The sequence below is a fragment of the Lotus japonicus genome, chromosome 2, assembly GCF_012489685.1.
Source record: "Lotus japonicus ecotype B-129 chromosome 2, LjGifu_v1.2".
Classification (NCBI taxonomy): Eukaryota; Viridiplantae; Streptophyta; class Magnoliopsida; order Fabales; family Fabaceae; genus Lotus; species Lotus japonicus.
Window position 1 is genome coordinate 75,130,671 of NC_080042.1, and position 21,429 is coordinate 75,152,099.

Here is a 21,429-nt window from a genome sequence, read left to right on the forward strand (position 1 = left end):
TTTTTTGAAATTCAGTTTCTTTTTTGTTGAGGTTCTCCTCAACTTAGTTATAGTCTACTTTTTCGGTCATTAATAATTATAGAACTAAATATAAACTTCAATTAATTCACATTTCATCAAACACATGTAAATTATTAACTCGAACTTTTCTTATTAATGATTTAGAACTTATTCTAGAGAAACGAAATACACGTAATTATCATAACCACTCAACATCGCTTGGCGCTATGCTCTTTTTCTACCAACGACCTAGGCAAAATGTGAAACATTTTCTTTTGTGAAACATTTTCTTTTCATGCAAAGGTTTCAGGGTCAATGGATGGAAATTTTAAAGTTAATCACAAATGACGCAAGCTTTAATCTCCCTCACACTAATCCTCTTTTTTTCCACCTTACATTCAACCAAAACATGAAGAAAAAATAGGATCAAGAATCATGATTAATATAATGATGAATATCATGTCATTGTCAAAGTAATATTTTTGTTCCTGGATGCCTCAATCAATTAATAACTCACCCTCTACAGATAAGAGAAAGTTGTAAGAATATGTAAGTATCAAGATGAGACTTCAAAAAGGCCAAATTAAAAAAAGTGAAACATTTCTAATACATAATATCCAAGTATCAAACAACTTTTAGAACAAAGCATGTTTTGTATTAAAATCGCATGTCCCGCAAGTCTCTCTGATCTGCTACTTCAGACTGCGTCAGAACAACGATTAAAATTCAAGGAAAAAAAAACAAATTTGTTGATATTGAAAATTCAGAATATTACCTTAACGCGGGAAGAACATGTACATAGCAGTACTCGAGTACGCAGCTCCTTGAAAAATGGAGGAGTATCCTATAGATTCATTTGGGAAGCTTGCAGATGCTCATTCCAAAGGCAATCCAAATCTGCAAATGATTCAGTATAATTCTTAAAAGAAAGATGACAACAAAAATTGGATAAGCAGCAAAAATGACAGGAAAATGATAATCGTTGATGCTTATCCAAGTTATCATCAATAGGAGGCAGATTTGAATTGCTATTTATATTTCTAGAAAATCCAGTAGTCTGATAAGCCATTCCAGGTTCATTATTAGCATGGTCATTAATATGTCTCGAGCTTTCACAAAGTACATCATCCATAGCTACGCCATCTAAAGGGCAATAAGTAACTTTAGGTTACCAAGAAAAAACAGTAATAGCAGCTTGAAAAGAGTTACGTTTTAACTTTTAATAGAATCAACAACCTTACTCCTAATATTATAATATTAAAACCTATTGGACTTCTTCAGCTTGAACACTGTTCATCTATCAAATGAGGTACTTTCAGAATCAAATTATAAAAATTGGCTCAAGTTTCTATTTAGAAAGTTGTGATAAGACTTATCCTCAGTAACATATTTGTTTAGTCTATCTAATGGTTGTATTATAAGAGGATGCAGATTACATGGCAGGGTTCTTTGGTTTCTTTTGGTGAATAGCTCACAGAACAGATTTTAGTTATCAAAACAATAAACGCTTTCTTCTACTTCCAACCTGTGGTGAGAAGTGTTTCAAGTCTCATTCTTCTATCAACATTTTTAGCAGCCTATCCAAACTAATTGGTGCTAAATAGAGCGGAACATTAGCCCAACAGCCACATAGACAAAAATGAAGTTCTTCATGTTCCCTTATGAATCATAATTTAATCCAGGAAGAAAATTTATCACTTCCTCAATTTGCACGTGCTACATGAGAAGGAAGATTTGGATATGCTACATGACATGATACTCAATTTATTAAATAGTATTTCCTAACCAATAAATATATAACATCTCAATTAAAAATACTTCATAGACATAAAGCTAATGTTTAGTGGTTAGCTAACAAATAATGATGACCCTTAAACACACTTAATACTCCTTAATGCATAATAACTCATGACCATTCGTTCCTGACTTCTTGTAACTGTCAAACCTTTATTTTCTAATTAAAAGTAACATTATTACTAACTGTAACTCTTGTTTAAGTGATTTAATAGTGCTCAAAATAGAAGCCGAAAAATGATTAAATATCAGGACTATTTTTAACGGTAGAAGAGAAAACCAAGCCGATTCTCCTAATTATTTAAGATATATGTATTTATGAGCCTCGAATTTACACTGTAACACTGGCCACATGAGCTTTCCGGACAATAATTGGGCAGTGCCATCGTTACACTAAATAAGGCTTTTTAAGTGTGTTGAAATAGTAAAACTAATTAACATGAAGGAAATATGAATACATGTATAGTAAGGAACTAATTAACATCCTTGAACAGAACTTGTATCCTATATGAATATGAATACATGAAGGAAACACATGTATCAATGATTCATAGATTATGTAGACCAAAGAATGAAATAAGTCTTTCTACTCACCAAAAAATAAAAGGCACAACAGAAGAACAAAGCTTATGCGACCGAATTCCTGCAGAACACAGTCGACAAAACAACACATAGTGTAAGAACAGAGTAGTGAAAAAGCAAGGAGAACAAAGGTAAAGGTGAGAAAAATGAATATGTAACCTTAAAATTAGTCACTTTGAGCAAAGGTGAGCAGTAAAGTGGCAAATAGAGAAGGAAAAAAAAGGCAAATCACCTCATTAAGGTATAAGCCAATTTAGAAAGCTCCGCTAGTGTTCTGCAAGACATGTGCTTGTCAACCAACATAATTAAATAAGCAAACTATATAATAACAATAAAAAGCACCAGGTTTATATCAGACCTTCAAAGGCTTGCACATGTCAGGTGCATATATCATTCTTGTTTGACACATCTATGCTTCTAGTCATAATTAGACAACAAAGTTGTTACATAAAAATCAGTATTAGCCTTAAAATTAGTCACTTTGAGCAATGTGCTCCATGTCTAAAGTGCCACATAGAGAAGGAAGAAAAGCTAAATCACCTCAGCATGGTCTAGATAAATTTGAGAAACACCGCTACTGACCACTATAATGTAAGCAAGTAAAATTGGATCGGCAAGAAAAGATGTTCCTGAATCCACAATAGCAACACAACTCCCTTAAAAAATACCTACAAATATCAATGACATGTTACACAATTTGCTGCAATTCATAATCAAAATTTACAATTACAGCCACTAATAAAGAAAATATCTAAAAGTAGACTTTGTACATAGATCACATTTTATAAAAAAAAACACTACAGTCTGAAAGGGGGAGACTACAATTCAAGTTTGCTTATAGATCATAAATAAAAACTTGGGTGGCCCAGTGTTTTCTAAGTTGGTGCAAACTATAAAGAGGATCCGTGTGAAGAATAAAAGACAGTAAAGAACTCATTTTTTCCCCTCTCACTCACACTAACACTCATCTGCACGACACCACTCAAGGAAGGCCCTTCACTTTGCTAAAAGTAAATTTTGCATGAATGAAGGTCATTCAAAAGAAAAGGGACCAACAGTAAACTGCAGGGAGCATGAATTTGGAAAAAGATGAGGTCTTTTGTCTTCTTTCGGGGTCATGCACATCCAAGTGGTAATAAAAGGCCCCAATATGAAAGAACTCTCCTTCTCACTGGAGTAGTGGATCAATTGATGCAAGGAGAAATTGCAAACAATAGAAACAAATGAGAGAAGGATTTCTGCTCTTACCAACAACAATAATGTCAATTTCATTCCTTGGTGATTTTTTGGATATCCTTCACACTCTTCATCTGGTTATGAACTGCAACATTTCATAGATCCATAAATCTAACAGAACAATCCAAGAAGAAAAACAACATTAAGAAAAATATCGAGAAAAGAAGGGAAATTGATCATTCCCACTTGAGTTGAAATAGAGCGGATCCAATTAGGGCTTGGTGTCTGTCAACAAAGTGAAATCAATGAGAAAAAGGAAGAGATTGTATCTTTGGACAGAAATTGATTAATTTTACTATTAAATTCCAGTTGTATTGATTTGGTAGGTGTTTTCATTGAAATGTTTCTCAAAGACAGATCGATCAAGTGGAGCACATATCAAATTGAAATGGCCGAATACTTTATAGAAATTGTCTCGAAATTTGAATTGGAAAAGTGGGTATCAAAATTGAATTCTAATCAGTTCATTTAAAAACACACAGCAAGAGACCATGTTAGAGGGTGCACGAACTGAAGCACGTAAAGCAAGATTCAGGTGAAGGAAATAGGAGCTACCATTAGGTGCGTCTCCTCCAGTAGCGAGAGATGAAATCTTCACTGAGTCATTGGTAATGGGGTAAGAATCAACCATGTTGTCTCTCAGGTGGAGGATGAGGAGGAAGAAGAAATCGTTTGGGTGGAGGAGAAAAGGAACGGAAGAAGAAGTGAGAAAGTTGTAACGTGTATCAGATGATGGAATGGAAGAGTGAAACTGATGCAATTAAAAACTCAAATCCTTATGAATCAAACAGTTGAGATTCAATCCAAGTGAAATAAAAGACATTTTTACCAAATTATCCATGGTCAAGCTTCATAAGCTTTGAAATTATTTATTGATTGACAAAATTACCCCTAAGGCTGCAAAAACTCTCCCTTTATATAGTTTATAGATAGATAGATAGATAGATTTGATAATACTATATTTTTACACTAATCTATTCAAAATTAACTGTTATATTTATTTATAATTAATCATCTCCTTTAATTATGTGAATTAACATTATCAATTAATTAATTATGATATATTTATTTAGTTATTAATATCAATTATGTGAATTCTTTTTTAACGGAATTATCTGAATTCTTAATTTAATTCTTTTACATGTATTGTAACAGAGACTTGTTATTAATTTTCTTATTATGAGTTAAGTTAGTTAACTTTGCCTAATGAAAAACATGGTCTCAATCGGTAATATATAAATTGTTATCCTATTAGAGAGTTTATTCTGAAACGTATTATTATTAGACCTTGAGAGCCGTTCCACCCTCTCTGATGCTTTTCACTTCCACTCTCGAGTAAAAACACAAAAGGCATTCTCATGGATTTTTCAACCATGTTAGATACACAATCTCTTCACTATGACAATTAACATGCTATAATTTAGTCTACATATCTGTATGGTCTCTTAGGATCATTTTAAATATAGCACTAACAACCCTGAATTCTTACATCAATTGAGTCATCACTTAGAAAGCACCATTGTGCTAGAACTCTCCAACGTATTACGAGCAGTTGAAACACCTTTGAAGCATCAATCGAAAGTCCCTTTCACAACAAGTGACAATCCAAGTGATCACGGGAACCCAAAGCATGGTACCACTACCATATCACTCACATCACATTTATATCTGTCATTAATGAAGCTGTTTTGGTTGGTCCATAAAAATGGAGAATCCGTGAACTGGCTAGAGCCTGTGTATCTTATCCTTAAGCTTGTACTCTTGTTGTGACTAGTAACAGTAGGTCAGTAGCACACCAACCTTTCATCCACCATCACCACATTAATATCCCTAACCTTGCTACCATTTACTAACGTATCTTATCTCATATTCTTTGTCCCAACTGCATAAAGCTATTCAGCTAATCCAACTTTACATTTTGTATCCCGATAACCGGTTACATATTGTGAAACTAATCTTTAATCTCACCATTAGCACATTAATCGTCATAGGTAGAAGCTGACCAATAAATTTTTTCTGATACATTTAAGAAACTAGCCCAACTTTACATTACTCAGGGTTACAAACATTCAACCCTTTACTTCAAGGGTAAAAAAGCATAAAAATAAATAATTTCAAATTAAGTTAAATAAACATTTAATTAAATGAAAATAAGCACGAGATTCTATTCCTACCGTTCTACATCTACCACTCACTCCTAGCAACTATTGGCAGAGAATCCAACGAGAGAGTTAGCAATATCGAAACCGACACGTGTCCCCTGCTGCTGCACGTTCCCAATGATCGACAGCGACGACGTCGTTGGCGCGAAAGCAAAACAAAACGTCCCAACCGAGTCAACCGGTATCAGGTAATTCTTCGCCGGTAACGGTAACTCCTTCCCATCGGGAAAATGTAACGCCACCGTCGGAACCTCCACGCTCGTCTTCGACGACAAGTCGTAGCACGTGTCAAACAACGACACACCCTCCGCCGCCGGCAACCCCCGCGCCCCCCTCTTAAACGCGTCCCGGAGTTCGTCGTACACTTCGCTCCGCAACCGAGTCACCGCCGTGCCGGAATCCACAATGATTCCTCCTTCACCGACAGCGTCAACCTCGAAACTCGCCTCCGGAATCGGAAGAACCTCACCGCCGACGCTGAGCCCGGTCAGGCCAAGGTAGTAAAACGTGTCCAGATCCGGATTCCGCCGTAACGGCGCGGTGACGGTGTTTCGCGGGAATGCTGAGTCAAACTCCAGCGTGGAAGCCGAATCGGAGTCACGGTCGACGAGGCAGTAGGAGAACGACGTGGCGTTTATCTGCGCCGGAAAAGAGAGTTTCCCGCCGCCTAATCCGAGCAACCCGGCGGCGCCGACGAACAAACCTTCGTTATGGTGGCCACACCCTATGGCGACACTGTCAATTGAACTCGACCCGAGAGTAACCGTTTCTGTAACAAACTCCCCGACGGTGTAGGATCCATCGCCGTAGGAAACCTCGTAGAGGCACGTTCCATTGCGGCACTCGGAGAGGTCCAGCGACTTGCACTGCGGCGTTCCGCAGTGGATCTGGGAGTAGGAGGTGGAAGAAGCCGGGTTGAAAACCGGGTCGGATTGTTCGTAGCAGTCAGAACACGGCGAGCATTGGATCCAGCTGACGTCACTCCCGGTGTCGGCCACCACGTATGCCGGAGTCGGCGGTTTTCCGATTCCGACTCGAAGGAAGTACTCGCCGCTTCCCTGGCTAGTTCCGGAGACGATTGGTGCTTTCAGTTTCTCGGAGCTGAATGATTGAGAGATGCGGTTGGTGGCGAGATTCAGGCGAGTTTGCAGGGCGGTGACTCGGGCTGAGTCACGGTCGAGTCGAGATAGGGTGAGAGATTTGTAGTTGTCGTGTGAGGGTTTTTGAATGGAGACTCGAGAATGGAGTTGAAGGGAGAGTGATGAGGGTGATTCAGTTTGCTGCGGTTGTTGCAGTATTTGGTGGCGGTTTGAGGTGACGGCATTGTGTGTTTGTTGAATGGATGCAACGACGTTGAGGAGTGTCGTTTTGGGGGTATGAGGTGTGGTTCGAGTGTGGACTGTTGTTGTTAATGGGGAAATGCAGAAGAGGAAGAGAATGAGGGAAGTGAGTGTTGTTCTTGTTGTCATTGGTGTGTGCTGCATTTCCAAACTGGTGAAAGAATGAATGAGTCTGGGAAAGTTGATTTGGGGGGTTTTTATTTGCAAAAGTATAGGAACAAGAAGCATTTACAGTGATTCATGTCAAGCTTGTGTTGTGTGTGTTATTATATGGGGAAGCTTGGCATTTTGTCATAGCATAGCATTATTTACATTTGATAGTGTCATACATAAGCTTTGCATTTTATGATTAGTATAATGTTTGATTCTGTAATAATAGAATCACTGCCTAGCTATCTTTGTTTAATCTTGCATTTGATGAGTGCTTTGGTTCTTGGGGAAGTGGAAAGGGACTTGTGATGAGAGCTTCTAGCTTTTATCGGTGCTTGATTGCAGGACTTGGATAAAGGTGCTCTTGTTGGGATAAGCGTGGCCTTTATTCAGTTTCTTTATAGGAGGATTTCAATTATCTCACATTATTTGTTGATATAATGAAACTTATGAAACACAATTTGAATTTTTAATTGTGCTGAAATTATTGTTTTTTCATTGCTTACATGGGATTGGGACCTACTTACTACATAGGCACCTCGCGATGTTGCATATTCGTGGGACAAAATCTTTGAGGTCATGTAACTGCTATCATCACCAAGCAATTACTTTTTGAGATTTGAGTTTTTGTTCTCTAGTTTTGTCTTTAAAGTAAAGCGCCAATGACTTTTTTTATTAATAACTAAAATATTTGCAAAATATCTTGAAAGTAAGAATGCTATGACAATGTTTTTGTTTAAAAGAGTTCAAAGTTAATCAAATTAAAATTTTACAGTAATTAACAAAACAAAAAATAACAAACAAAAAATAAATATCATGCCATCTCAAATCTTGTAGGAAGGTCTTCAATATTTTGCTTTGGGGGTTGCTGAATGCGTTGTGCAGGAAAGTCCCACAAAACTATGAGAATAACGGTTGACTTGTAGATGTATTACTTTTTCTTTTCAAGCAGATGCAGTACTTTGTGTATTTTCCCCTCCTTTATGAGCATGAATTAAGAGGCGTAAAGGCATCTAAGCAGCACTTAAATCAAAGAGGTCTCTCAATACATAAACAGAATATGATGAAGAGCTTATCTTATGGTATTTATGTAAGTGTAACTAATGACTTACTTTAATATAAGTTGTTCAAATAGCTAGTTAATAAGCGCTTGTTCCTACAATGCATATTATGCAACATTAGTTAAAAATGGTTGTTTGAACCTTTAAATTGAAAGTTCAATTGTTAAGAGCCATCAATGCATATTATGCAACATTGGAAGGCAATGGATTGATTACAACTTTTATTCTCTTTGCCAGCAATACGAAACAACAAAAGACCAATTATTCAGCACCTGCATTAACAGCTATGCTGAAGAATATACTTTCAAAACCCATGATTATTATACTCACAAAACACTTGACAAGGAAGGAGTTGTACGTTTGTGACATAAATCACGGCTATTAGTTTGTTTCATATGTTGTGCAATTCATTATTCAAAATCACAACTACCACATGTCTTAATCATAGGTTGTTGTCTCCATCATAACACTAACAAGTTTTTACTTACACAAGTAATGTCTTTTTGTTTTCTGGTTTCTCTAAGCTTTCACAAGGGGAGCTTAATGCTTATGTACACCTAATATTTCAATTACCATCTCTCAATATAGCATCAGCATCCACCACCTGCAGGTTCAATTGAACTGAGTAACCCATTGCCTCTTAGTTGCATGCAATGATCTTCAGCATCAGCTTGTGCACAGATAATCACCACTGACAATCCATTGTGGTGTGCTTCTTGCATGATGTTAACTGCATTATCAAGAGTCATTCCAGGGATGACCTTCATCAGCACTTGAACAACATATTCTCGTTTATTGAAGTTGTCATTGTGTAATATTACACGATATGGAGGTGATGATTTCCGCGATTTCCTGCACATCTTAGAAATGCCAGGATCAAGTATATTCTTTTTATACTTTATTAAGCAAAGGCAGAAATAATTAAATATTTGTATAGTATCCCAGAAAAATAACCAATCAGCATATCTGAACAACACAGCATGTAAATCACTATAATGGATCTCCTAGTTCCTTTTCATCAGGAAGGTTAAGGCACAAACATTCAATCCATTTTTTCTAAATGAATAACCAATTTATTTGAAGAAATAGGGGATGAGAAAAAAATGGTTTGGACTATTGTCATCCTTATTCCACAAGATACTTTTACCTATTTTAAGCTGACAGCGTTTAGAAAAACAGAGACCACGTTAGAAAAGTTCTCACTAATTTCCCATTGCAAATTGGAAAATTTCTTAATAGGCAATGGTTTATACATTGCAATGAGGATATCTGAATTATCACATTTAGAAAAACAAAGTTGTAATGCAAATTTTGCGACAGTCAAAAGCTTCAGCTTACTTCAAATCAAATTCAGATTCACGGCCAGGGGAGACTTTCTCAATAACTGGCTTTTCCAGCAGACCTCCCCCTTTACCAGGTCCTGTTGCTAATGCAGCCATGGGAATGCAAACATTGGAACATGGTCCCACACAAAAAGAATATTTGTCCCCTGTAATGCAAATCTTCAATAAGTATACCTGAAGCACTCGACCATATGCACTGATGAGACAAGGTTTCATGGACACAAATTTTCTAATCACAATAACTTTGAAGCAAATGATTCAGAAAAAGAAAAAGCATTGTACCACTTATAAGAATTAGTAAGCACTTATTAGGAATAAAATTTCTAAGTTGTTGTGTAATAAAGAACAAATGCAGGCAACACACAAAAGTGAATGAAAATATAGGTACTTGAAAACTGTGCAGCATACACACCCCCTTAAACTTAAGGACAAATGCAGGTACAAGCCATATACTTATAAATCTGCCAAATGTGCTCTAAAATTTTGAAAAATGTTGCAATCCTTTTATTTGGATCTAAGAATTTATTTCTTTAACAGTATAGGAGCTGCAAGTATTTGGTATGCAAGGCAGAAAGCCTGGTAAGCAATTGAACTCCCGATTTCAACATCATATTTAATACTTTAGAAATGGAAGTGAATGCATAAAAATACTGTACTAGATCTTTATTTTCATGTGAATCATGGGGACCCATATGCACAAATTAGTGAAAAAGAGCAGTATTCGTCATTGCATAATTATTGTGTGATAAAACAAGTGTTTAAATAACAGATGAAATGGCATATAGATGCATTGCTCGTAGTTCGTGGGTTCATTGGAAATATTATGTTGAAGAAGGATACTAGAATTAACGAGTGGGTGTGAATATATTTTTCCCTACAGAAAATGATCAAATAAACATATAAGAGAAAGCATAGAAATGAACCAAAAAGACGTAGATAGTACATTCACATTGTAACCAGACCAAATAAGATCAATCCACAAAATCCATTATTTAATCAACACCACTTTCTCTTTCGTTCTAACATACTCAAACCACAAACCACAAACCAGTCTAATGCTTTTTATTATCTTCTGATGATCTAATTCACTCTAAGTTCTGATTTAACAATAACACAAGGTCACACTGTTTTTGTAATACTGCATAAGATTGCCACTAATCCCTCAATATACTCAAAACCTAGCTAAATGATTGAGCAGAATATAGGAGAACAAGTAGTATTTATGTGATGAGGATCTGCTGAGGAATTTATTTAGGGTTGTTTGAACACGGATTTTAGGGTTTTCTTCAACCTGGTTGCGCAAACCGTACTGGGTTGTTCACGGCGTGCAAACTTGCATAGGCACTACGGTCCACTTTGAGCATGGTGATCCTACATGATTCAACCATTTTGCATTCAAGCAGGAGCAGGACCGAAGAGCACACCAGAAATCGTATACCGCACAATCTTATGAGTCTAATCGTGATTTTAACAAAAATGGATCTAAGGGTCTCGTGTCATTCAGTGTTAAACTTATTCTAAACAAAACAACTAGCCGACAAGAATAAATAAACATGAAGACAAAATAATTTACCACAAAATCTAGCATAAGTATTTTGTCCAACAATTCATCATTGTAAATGGAAGATTACAAAAAAAAATCATGTTAAAAACATTACTATATTCCCTATCCATCAATTTGGATAAACCAGTAACATTACTCTTTTGCTTGAAAGGGTTCATCCGAGTCAAACCTACTCATAACAAAAGGCATCAGCCACGTATACTTATTAATATCAGCTTGATACGAGGAGTCGAGGACATCAATCAACGTAGTAATGTATTATTCATAAATGCCTAATACATTATTTTTCTGGTGGAAATATACATAATATATGGGACAGCCCGCCCCCGGGAACATCAACATGAACTTCATTTTTTTGCCAAATTACTAGAAAGCAAAGTTATTCTAATTTCTAATGTTTCCATTTCAACAGTGTTAAGATAACCCTAGTCACCAACTATTGGAAATGAACCACTTTAAGTTAAACAGGGAAACTCATAATCAATCTGATCAATTGAGTACTATATAGTATATACTACATAAACGCAATTCCAGCAAAGGTAAAACATGAGGTAAATGGAGAAATTGGAGCAGATTTCATCCAGTTCCCAAAGATTGTGACTTTATCCAATATGAATGAATTGCAGCTTGTGAACTACTTTTGAGTTTTAATTGCTGAAACATTCAAACTAATTCAACGAAAAATTGAAACTTTTTTTGTGGGGTTGATGGATTAACAAGAAAATGAAAACCCTATAAGAGAATCACTTTCCCTAAACTGCAGTAGTGTTGAGGTATCAAAAGAGAGGAGGAAAGTGAAGGAGAAACCTGGTGCGAAGACGTGGTTGGGAGAGAGACCCATTCTGCCACAAATGGCACTCTTCATCTTTCTGAGTTGGTGATGTCTTCTTCTTCTTCTTCTTCTGTTTCAGCTTCGTTCTGTCTATTTTCTTTCTCTCCTCTTTTTGTATGTATAATAATAATGAGTTACTATATACTTGTTTTTTTTATTTATTCACTTGCATTAAAATTTATTTTTTTACATTTACATCACCTCAATAAGACTATCATAATTCGAATATGCATCAAAGAGTTTGTTTTTAATTTTTTTTTACATATGGAAATTTAAAGACAATAAAGTAGCTAAACAAGAGCATCATGACATAGGAAAACCGCCACACGGAAAGAGGGGAGCCCGTATAGACACCAGAAGGTTGTCATCGGAAACCACCACCATCTTTCTCCGTTGCACTAGAAACCTCATATGGTTGTTTCATTGTTGTTGTTGGAGAAGATGAAAAATGAGATTAAAGATGATTTCAGAAATAATCTATCTATTGAGGGCACTTTTGTCTTTGAATTTTTTTATTAAGTCAGGGACCACTAATTAAGCTGGTTCATCCTAGATCTCAACCATTTTAACTGGAAATGAAGTGAAAAATGTTATGAGTATGAATGAATCATAACTAAAAAACATTGTCACTTGGGTCTCGGACCCTCTAAATTATCAAAAAAAAAAAAAGAAAAATTGTCACTTTATGAAAACAAAATTTAAGAGGAAGAGATGTGCATCAATTTTAAGAAAAAGAAAGGACATTTAATTTTTTTTACTCACAAACTTAATACATTTATTCACGTGAATGATTGAAAATCTTTATATAATTGATTATAAAGTTTAAACTGAGAATTAATTTAGAAAAGTGTAGTTTTTGACTTTCACAATTAATTCGGACGAAAAGAAAACCGATCCAAACATGTTATTAGATAATTATGAAACAACTAATTCTATCAATACATTAACTTCTCCATTGGACAAAATAAAACTTCGACAGTGGCAAGACTAGTAAAAGGTTTGCTGCTAAAGCAAATACGGACACTAGATTATCAGAGAGTCCATCCTAATTAACTTGATTAACTGCAGGTGCCATACATTAGCATAACATAATACAGTTTAGGTGTAGAAACTATAAGTTGAGGAATCAGCAATGATATTCCTGAAGCCACCAATCGTGGAAGCCAACATAATGCACACTCCTACATATATTGCAGCCTGGAAAAACACACATCCAGGAAATAACTCTGTATATTAGACTGTTCCATTAATTTCAGAAGAAAAATTGCTAAAGTGAATTAATCATTACCCAATTAATGAACCAGTTGATGCTGAACCTCTTTGGCTTCTTGATTATCAACCACATTATACTAGGAAGCTGAAACAAATTGATACACAAGATTATTGATCTTCAAGGTTTTGAATAAATTCTTGTAAATTTAGACAATTTTAGTATAAGCAAGATAGAATTGAGATGTTAAGAGAGCCTTACAAAATATGAAGTGGGAGCAAAACCAAATCCACCAAAGAAACCAAGAAGATCGCCGAAGAAAGGGAATGTAACCCCAACTATTAGTGTAAAAGCTGCAACAATTTTAACAAGCTATGGTTACTTACTTCAAGGTTTTTCAAGCTGCTCTTAACAACTATGAAAAAAGAAAAAAAATTGTTCTGCAGTGATTTGTCTAGATAGTTTTGGAAATCTCACCTACAAAGGAAGATCTAGCAACAAGTCTGAGTCCTAGTCCCGAACGGAAGTTAAATTTTTTGATCATCATCCTCTCAATCAAGTCAAAAACAGGCATAGCATAAACCTGAATAATTTTTTTTCCACATGAATCAGGTCAGAAACAGGAATAAGATAATGTAAGGTAGCAAATCTTTATTTTATTTTGTGTTCATTCATAGTGTGTGTTTTCGTCCTAATCTATAAGAAAAGTTCAATTTTTTTAATTTGGAACAAGTGTTAACGTCTGTTTGCACTGTACTAACCAGAATCCAAATATAGACATACCTGGTAGCTACCAACGACGTGAATGAACACCATCAAGTTAGCTGAGGCAATAAGCCATGCAGGTCTTTCAAGTGCCATGAGCACATTATCATCCACATCTCTTCCAAAGGCCCAGTATCCTATAATTGCAACTGGGAAGTAGCATATAGCATTGATGAAATAGGCACCAAGAGCACCTTTCCACATTGGTATTCTGGAAGGTTTTTCAGGGGTAGATGGAATTGTAGCCTGAATTTCAAGGGCCACTGCATGGCCAGCAAATGCAAATGAAATTTGACCAAGTGCATTGAACACTCTGAATATCAAATCAGTTTCACTTGTTGCCTTATGTGCATAGCTAACATTGTCAACCCGGCCTTTTCCCAAGCAAGCCACCCATGCTATAGTTGAATAGCTGCAATCAAAGCACAATAAGGGTAAGGTAATGTATTTGAAGTAATAAATCACTATTCCTTACATTATGTTATTGTTTGCACTAATCCCAAAATGGTAAAGCAAATAATAAATGACCTTTTGGATATTAAGGGAAGTGGTGGCTCTGGCTCATTGTTGAGGCCCTTCAAAGTAGCATAATTTGGAATTATTTGTATTTTAATATAATATGGAAATATGTATAAACTATGTTAGGCCTTGTATATTATGTAAACTCTAATGAGTGCCTGTTAGAATTGACATTCTTAAAATTGATTATAGATAGAATTGATTTTGGTAAAAAAAATGATGGTATAAGTGAGTTAAAGATTTTGAAAGTGAAGTAATTTATGTTTGGATGAGAAAAGTGATATCTATAGGTCATGTTGTGAAAATGAGTTACGAAATCTCACGACTGAGTAAACCCACATAAAAAGCTACTCTCTATAACTGATTTTGGGTTTAAAAATCAATTCCCAATATTGATTGTCAAACACCTATATTACCTAAAAAGTGATTCTGGTTAATGAGATTTGATTCTAACACTTCCAAACATGAAACCAAACACACACCAATTATCATATGAAATATCTACCATGATTCACTTTAATTAATTCAACCTAGGTTCAAGTAAAGATTTTTTTCTGAAAGTACAATTTTGTCTACCAACAGCAGCTTTAAAAGCCACATGACTCTGCTTGTTCACAAATAACCAAAAGGGTATATTGATTGTTATCTTTCGACCTGAATTTACCCTTTCTATCAAATTTTGGGGTTTTTGGGACATGTCTTTATGCTTTTCAGTTTTCACATGGATAGATTCCTTTGGGAAGAATCCAGATAATAATTTTCCCCAGGGATCACTTTTCATGGATCTAAAATAGTAAAATATCAAGCTTGCTAAGCAAGCATACCAAAAACTGATGAATAAAATCAATGATGTTTATCTAAAAGTTCAAGAAAAATTTGGACATGCAAGTGAGGATCCCAAGAAGAAGAACCTTAATGACATCACAGCTGCTGCTAATGAAACACCAGCAACAGAATTGAAATTGGGAAGCTGAGACAGAAAGAAATGGATGGCACCAAAGATCAGAATCCAGTAAGACTGCTTGAGCTGTGTGCAATTGGTGCATGCAATCTCCATGAACTTCTTCAAACACTTCCCTCCAGTGACCATGTAGACAATGTTACACCCAACTTGGACAATTAATTGTTGAGGAAGCACAATCCAAGGTCCAAGTTTTGGGCCAAAAGCATGTCTACCAAGATCTATATAACGATCAAAACGGGTCCCTGGAACACACTCATGCAGTTGGATCATTTGCCACATTGTGTTCAAGGTCAGGCACCAAGACAACAACAGCATCAAGGTCCCTGGTACCCTGCAAAGAATAATTAAAAAAAAGAAGTTAAAGTTTCAGCTAAATGTTGCACAATTTGTCACATTTTTTTTCTTCTAGAATTTGGATTCTCTGCTGTCTCTGCGGCAAAATGGTAAGTGTTTTAAACCTTTGACCAATTTAACTTTTATTTTAATGAATCAATTTGAACCATTTAATGTAAAAATCAAAGATCAAGAATTTGCAACAGAGAAAATGGCTGCAGAGGATCCATGTTACTTCTTTTGTGGTGAGTTTAAAAGTTTAAAGTGATGGCCATTGTTTTGCAGTTTAATTACCATCCTAGATATGCCATGGCATAAGGCAAGCTCAGAACACCGGCACCAATCATGGCTGTCACAGTGTGGAAAGTTGAATACCACCATTTGGCATTTCGTGAACCATTGTCCACCCATTTTTGGTCTGACTGAACTTCCTGCAAGTTCTGCATAATGTTGAGCAAGAAAAGCAAAAATTTATAATTTTAGAAGAAGAAACTTGAAAAGCAAAGAGTTTGTTAAAGATATACTGTAAAATAAACTAGAGTGCATTGAAACCATTACCTTGGAAGTGGGAGAAGAAGCTGAGACCATTTTGACTGACATACAATTCAGAGCAAGGCAAGAAGCTCCCTTGAGTTTTGGATTTATAGAGAAGTGTGCTGTGACCTGTGAGGACTACAAGTCTACAAGTATCATATATGTCAAGCAAACAATTGTCATAAACACTTAGGGCCCGTTTGGTGATCAGGATATAATATGATAGGATATGATATGTGAACAGGATAGCAACAGGATGGGATAAGAGCAGAGCAAGATAGACTCTTATCATATCCTGTGTTTGAGGTGCACATGATAAAGACAGGATATGATAAGGAAAAATGTATCAGATTTATATTTGAATAAAAAATACATTTAAAAATTAATCATTCTACTAAATTTAATTTCTTTACATTTTCATGAATGATTCTATATTTTAAAATAAATAAAATAAATTTAAATTTTATTAATTAGCCTATTTAATTGTTTTGAAGATAGCATATATTTTAAATAAAATTATGCAATTAACCAATTGGTTTTTAATTAGTCGTGACACGTGATAATTAACAATAAATGTTAACTAAATTAAGAATATTATTATTTTAAAAGTACTTTATAATTAAATTATTATATAAGTAGATAAATAATTTTTAAATAATAGGAGATGAAAATATTAAATTAGTCTATTATTATTAATAAATCAATATTTGTAAGTGGGTAGTCTATTTTACTATTTATGAATAATAATTTTATTTATTTTTTATTTTAGGGTTTATTTACTGTGCACAACATTTTTCTTGTGTAAGGTTGCACAACCCTAGAAATACTTACTATTGCAGGTACCCTCTCCGGTTATTTCATTTTGGATTTTTTTTATTTTACAAAATTATGTTCTGGCCCACTAGTTATTTAAATTATATGAATTCCCCAAATCTATTGATATTAACATGTTTTACCCCGAGCCTCTCTTTCTCACTACCATCTTTCTTCTTCTTCGTTTCTTTTAGTTGCAGCAGCAACCACCCTCATCTTTTTGTCTTCTTCCTCACATCACTTCTTCCTTCCACTAGACAGTAACCACCACCGCTGGCAAACCACGACGGAACAGAGCGGAAAACAACGAGAAACGGAGACGGAACGACGACGCCAACTTCTATACTGTTTTCCGGCCAAATCCTGCCGCCAATGAAGAAACCAGGGGCACTACGATGATCCTCGCTGCGAGAAGGACAAAAGCCCTCAACCAATTTGATGTCTGACCACCATCGCCGCCGTCGACCGCCGCTCCAGCCATCTTCTCCGACGAGTCCTTTTCTGGAAAAAAGAAGAAGGACATTTCCACCAATTCAGCGTCAAAAGGGTTGGCTTTTCCTATCTGGATCAAATGATTATTGCAAAGTTTATATATTTCCCTAAGTCATAATTCCAGTTTCAATTTTGCTTTCCAATTGTCAAATGCTTTGTAAAATTTATTGAGGGGAAATGTAGATTAGTGTGTGTGCTGCTATTTGACCAATACTGATTCACTGTTTGGCTAATAGAATGTAATCATGGATTTTGGCTTATGCTTTGTATGATGAAGCTTAGATTAGGAACTGTTGTGTTAAAAAAAACTATGAAATTATATCTCATTTGTCCAGGGCCATTTGTGGATTTTATAAATGATAGGGGAAAGAATGAATTAATGAAGTATGAGGTCTTTTCCTCTTGTAACCAAAAAAAAAAAAAAGAAGTATGAGGTGAGAATCATGATTTATGTTATATATGGGCTAAATCTGAAAATACATTTGTATTTATTTTTAAATGAAAAAGACTGGAAGCACCTGCTATAGTAAGTATTTTATAGAGTTGTGCAACCTTACACAAGAAAAAAGTTGTGTATAGTAAATGAACCATTTATTTTAGTTAAATTAATATTTTTATTTTTATTAATTAATATTATTATAAATTATATAATAGTATAATAAATTAATTTGGAGTTAGTATACTGAAAGAAAATATATAACTGGTATCCTATCCTGTTCTATCCTAACTCCCCCTCTCAGGATAACTTTTACACATGATTGACAGGATAGGTGACAGGATAGTGTTATCCTATCCTGCTGGCGCAACAAACAACAGATAACAACATGATATGATTATTATCCTGTCCTATCCTATCTTGTCTTGGTCACCAAACGGGCCCTTAAAGTGCTGTTTATTTTTAACACGTTCAGTCACATAAGAGCTCATTTGAGTTTGAAGTGTGAAGAATGCAAAGGTTCACCATATACTTTGATTTCAATTTTTTATTAGAAGAATTGAGGAGGGCAATAAACGAATTATAAACCGCTTAATTATAAAAATTCTGATACCATATCAAACAATTAGTTATTTCAAAGCTTAAATTTTTGAGTAAAGTCACAAAAATAATTTATATTATTATATTTAAAATATATATGGTTGTTAGTCCTATATGCTTGATTTCTTTTGATCGAAATCTCATTTTCGAATCTCATAAAAATATTTTTTTTTGAATGGACTCATAAAAATATATTATTGTTTGAGAGTTAGTTCTACTGAAATGCTCGAGTTCGAGGCTCATGAAAATGTTACTGTTATGAGAATTAATTTACCAAGATTTGAATTTATTTTTTTTTTTGAAAATAGATTTGAATGTTGTAGGTTCGACTGTGACTGTTTTATATGGAAAATACATGTGATAAAATAAATTATTTATATGAAGCGGTTGGTATATTAGAAACGATTCTTTGGATTTTAATAATAATGAACATATGATAACCCTACATTACATGCTTGCCACTTGTGCACTTCTCTCGGTTTGCCAATAGGAGCTTGACTAAAGAGGTGAACTCATTCATGAACTTATGTCTTTTTCACACCTTATTTTACACACCCTCACGCTGAATTAATTCGACCTTTAACATAGTAACATAAACTAATCAAGGAATATATAAGTTAATATTTTAGTAGTATATTTTTATAAGAATTATTTTTTAATTTCTTTATCATTTTTCTTTAATTTCTCTCTCAATTAATGTGAATTGTTAAGAATAATATTAAAAAAATACATTTAATTATTCATTAATATTGTGAAATGATAGTAAAAATAGAAAGATACTTGTTATTGCGATAACAAAATTATATATGTGTACTCTCCGACGGATGATATTTTTTGAAACAATCTCCTACAGATGATTGGGTTAGATTAAACATGTTTGTTTCTCTTAAATAAAGTATTAAGTTTGAATATTGTGAATAAAAATAATTTATTAGAAGAGGTAGTTTCAGCCTGATATAAGTGTTGCTGACTTAAAAAAGATTATCCTCCATGAAAAACACATATGTGCTAACGTTTTTCTGTGTACCTAGTTCGAATCCTGGCCACCTACAACTACACAGGAAACTTGTAGAGCAATATCGATAACCTTTGCTAAAAGATAACTTTGAGAATCATTTTTTAGAAGAAAACATAATTAATAGTGCTCTTACGGGGAAGCATTGCAGCAAGAAACTTCCACTTCTTTTAGTGGGGTAAGTGAAGGATTACATATAGGCGTAATGTAACGATGATCAAGTTCAAGTGTCAATTTTCCCCTAAACTAAGGACCCCCCTCTGAAAAATTTGTTCAATTTTTGCAACTGGCCAATTGAAACTTTTCTGTGGTGAGTAAAAGGATCTAACATTTAATCATCATGCTTCTTGACTTTTATCTTAAAAAGAAGCCACAATGATTAAAGTTTATGGCGGGCTGTTCATGTTAAAGTTGGTGAAGTTGTACTATCTTTCTCTGAATGGTTGGAGCAAAGATGTGTATTTTTATTTTTACTTTTACTTTTAATAATATAATTATTCGCTAAAAGATGAACGTCTAGTATTAGGAAAATAGGAATATCTAGTTTGGCATAGCAAAAAGAAAGAGTTAACAATATTATCTTCATTTGTTTTCTGATTAACATCGGTTGCAAGAGTACCTTGTTGCATAGTTCTATGAATGAATTGTCAACAACGTGTTATTTCAATTGATGTCAATTAGCTTGTTATAGATAAAAATAAGTACGTAATTACATAAGAAATTGCAACTATTATCACTCACATGTCATATAGATCAAACTTGAAGCACGTACAAAACTTTTTAGAACTAAATTTAGAGTCACGAATAACTTTTTATATTATTTTGAGATGGAGTCACGAATAACAAAATGAAGAATTTGTTCGATAATGACAATTAATATGTTATCAATCCAATTTAATGTGCATCAACTGTTATTTGTCTTTGATCAAACAAATGTTTTCGTTTGCATTTATGTGCTCCATCATGTCAATGGTTGACCATTCATATCAAATATTTAGCCGTCCTTCTTGCCTTCTATTATTTGCTAATGAATTATAAATCAATCAAACATAATTTTTTTTATAAGCCATGACATTGCATTCAATTAGCATAAGGGTGCAACCCGAATACAATGAGGCTAGAAAGCAAAAATAAGAAGGGGAAAATAAAACATGAAAAAAGCCAAGACAAAGGCTTCAAGAACCAACTAGTTGGAGGAATAAAGATTATAAAAGCAATCAGCTTTATGCGGCCAAGATCAAACCGCTACCTCCCTTGCTTCTACCCACAACGCATCAGGCAAAAAACCAATTTTTTGTAGCAAAGACAAAGAAAACAGCCCTCAAAAAACCGATCCCCTTTGAGAGCTTCAAAGTGTTCTATCTCGATAATTGTTAATCACAGGGCAAAACCGACTATCAAAATTTGCACTGGAATTTGCTAAAAATTTCCTTTAAGCATTGCGCACAGTTTTTCTCTACTACTCTCCTTATTTCTTACAATTCCTATAGACTTTTCTTTTATTTCTTCCTTTACTCAGAAAACTATATCAGTGAGCCTTAAACTTCTTAGAAATTTATGCATGAAATTAGAAAGAAGTAAGGAATTAAGAAAGAATATATAGGACCCATTGTATGAGACTAATACAACTTAAACTATAAATTAATAGGGAATTGAACCTTTATTCTTCTTTGTGAACCAACCA

At 34.6% G+C, this 21,429-nt stretch overlaps 3 protein-coding genes and 1 long non-coding RNA gene across 8 annotated transcripts; all 4 read right to left on the reverse strand.

Moving 5' to 3' along the window:
• Window positions 1-423: 423 nt before the first annotated feature.
• Window positions 424-4,369, reverse strand: LOC130739572 (uncharacterized). 5 transcript variants are annotated; one of them, XR_009019894.1, is made up of 9 exons: window positions 4,168-4,368; window positions 3,799-3,837; window positions 3,625-3,697; window positions 2,917-3,044; window positions 2,735-2,793; window positions 2,609-2,650; window positions 2,389-2,437; window positions 776-897; window positions 424-520 (listed from the first exon to the last, which is right to left on the reverse strand). It is a non-coding gene; the product is annotated as an uncharacterized LOC130739572 (long non-coding RNA). The 5 variants fall into 5 exon arrangements; XR_009019891.1 differs by having other exon boundaries at window positions 424-702; XR_009019890.1 differs by having other exon boundaries at window positions 424-897; window positions 4,168-4,367.
• Window positions 4,370-5,582: 1,213 nt separating this feature from the next.
• On the reverse strand, window positions 5,583-7,582 carry LOC130739573 (protein ASPARTIC PROTEASE IN GUARD CELL 1). The gene has a single exon (XM_057591899.1). The coding sequence runs from the start codon at window positions 7,340-7,342 to the stop codon at window positions 5,810-5,812; it is 1,533 nt and encodes a 510-aa protein (XP_057447882.1). The 5' UTR covers window positions 7,343-7,582; the 3' UTR covers window positions 5,583-5,809.
• A 1,080-nt stretch (window positions 7,583-8,662) lies between these two features.
• On the reverse strand, window positions 8,663-12,196 carry LOC130739575 (ATP-dependent Clp protease adapter protein CLPS1, chloroplastic-like). Its single transcript, XM_057591901.1, has 3 exons — window positions 12,040-12,196; window positions 9,664-9,814; window positions 8,663-9,177 (listed from the first exon to the last, which is right to left on the reverse strand). Exons 1-3 carry the CDS (start codon window positions 12,095-12,097, stop codon window positions 8,916-8,918), a joined length of 471 nt encoding a protein of 156 aa, XP_057447884.1. The 5' UTR covers window positions 12,098-12,196; the 3' UTR covers window positions 8,663-8,915.
• Window positions 12,197-12,937: 741 nt separating this feature from the next.
• On the reverse strand, window positions 12,938-16,566 carry LOC130739574 (lysine histidine transporter-like 6). Its single transcript, XM_057591900.1, has 8 exons — window positions 16,414-16,566; window positions 16,150-16,295; window positions 15,470-15,853; window positions 14,058-14,451; window positions 13,752-13,857; window positions 13,536-13,627; window positions 13,353-13,421; window positions 12,938-13,261 (listed from the first exon to the last, which is right to left on the reverse strand). The coding sequence occupies exons 1-8, from the start codon at window positions 16,453-16,455 to the stop codon at window positions 13,163-13,165; spliced, it is 1,332 nt and encodes a 443-aa protein (XP_057447883.1). The 5' UTR covers window positions 16,456-16,566; the 3' UTR covers window positions 12,938-13,162.
• Between the last annotated feature and the right edge of the window lie 4,863 nt (window positions 16,567-21,429).

Coding starts and splice junctions, on each gene's coding strand:
- LOC130739575 (XM_057591901.1), bottom strand. CDS start 12,097: ATGAAGAGTGCCATTTGTGGCAGAATGGGTCTCTCTCCCAACCACGTC. Junction 9,815..12,039: donor CAACCACGTCTTCGCACCAG/GTTTCTCCTTCA, acceptor TTTGCATTACAG/GGGACAAATATTCTTTTTGT. Junction 9,178..9,663: donor GAATCTGAATTTGATTTGAA/GTAAGCTGAAGC, acceptor TAAGATGTGCAG/GAAATCGCGGAAATCATCAC.
- LOC130739574 (XM_057591900.1), bottom strand. CDS start 16,455: ATGTCAGTCAAAATGGTCTCAGCTTCTTCTCCCACTTCCAAG. Junction 15,854..16,149: donor GCCATGGCATATCTAGGATG/GTAATTAAACTG, acceptor TATTCTTTGCAG/GGTACCAGGGACCTTGATGC. Junction 13,262..13,352: donor TCAACTGGTTCATTAATTGG/GTAATGATTAAT, acceptor GTGTTTTTCCAG/GCTGCAATATATGTAGGAGT.
- LOC130739573 (XM_057591899.1), bottom strand. CDS start 7,342: ATGCTTCTTGTTCCTATACTTTTGCAAATAAAAACCCCCCAAATCAAC.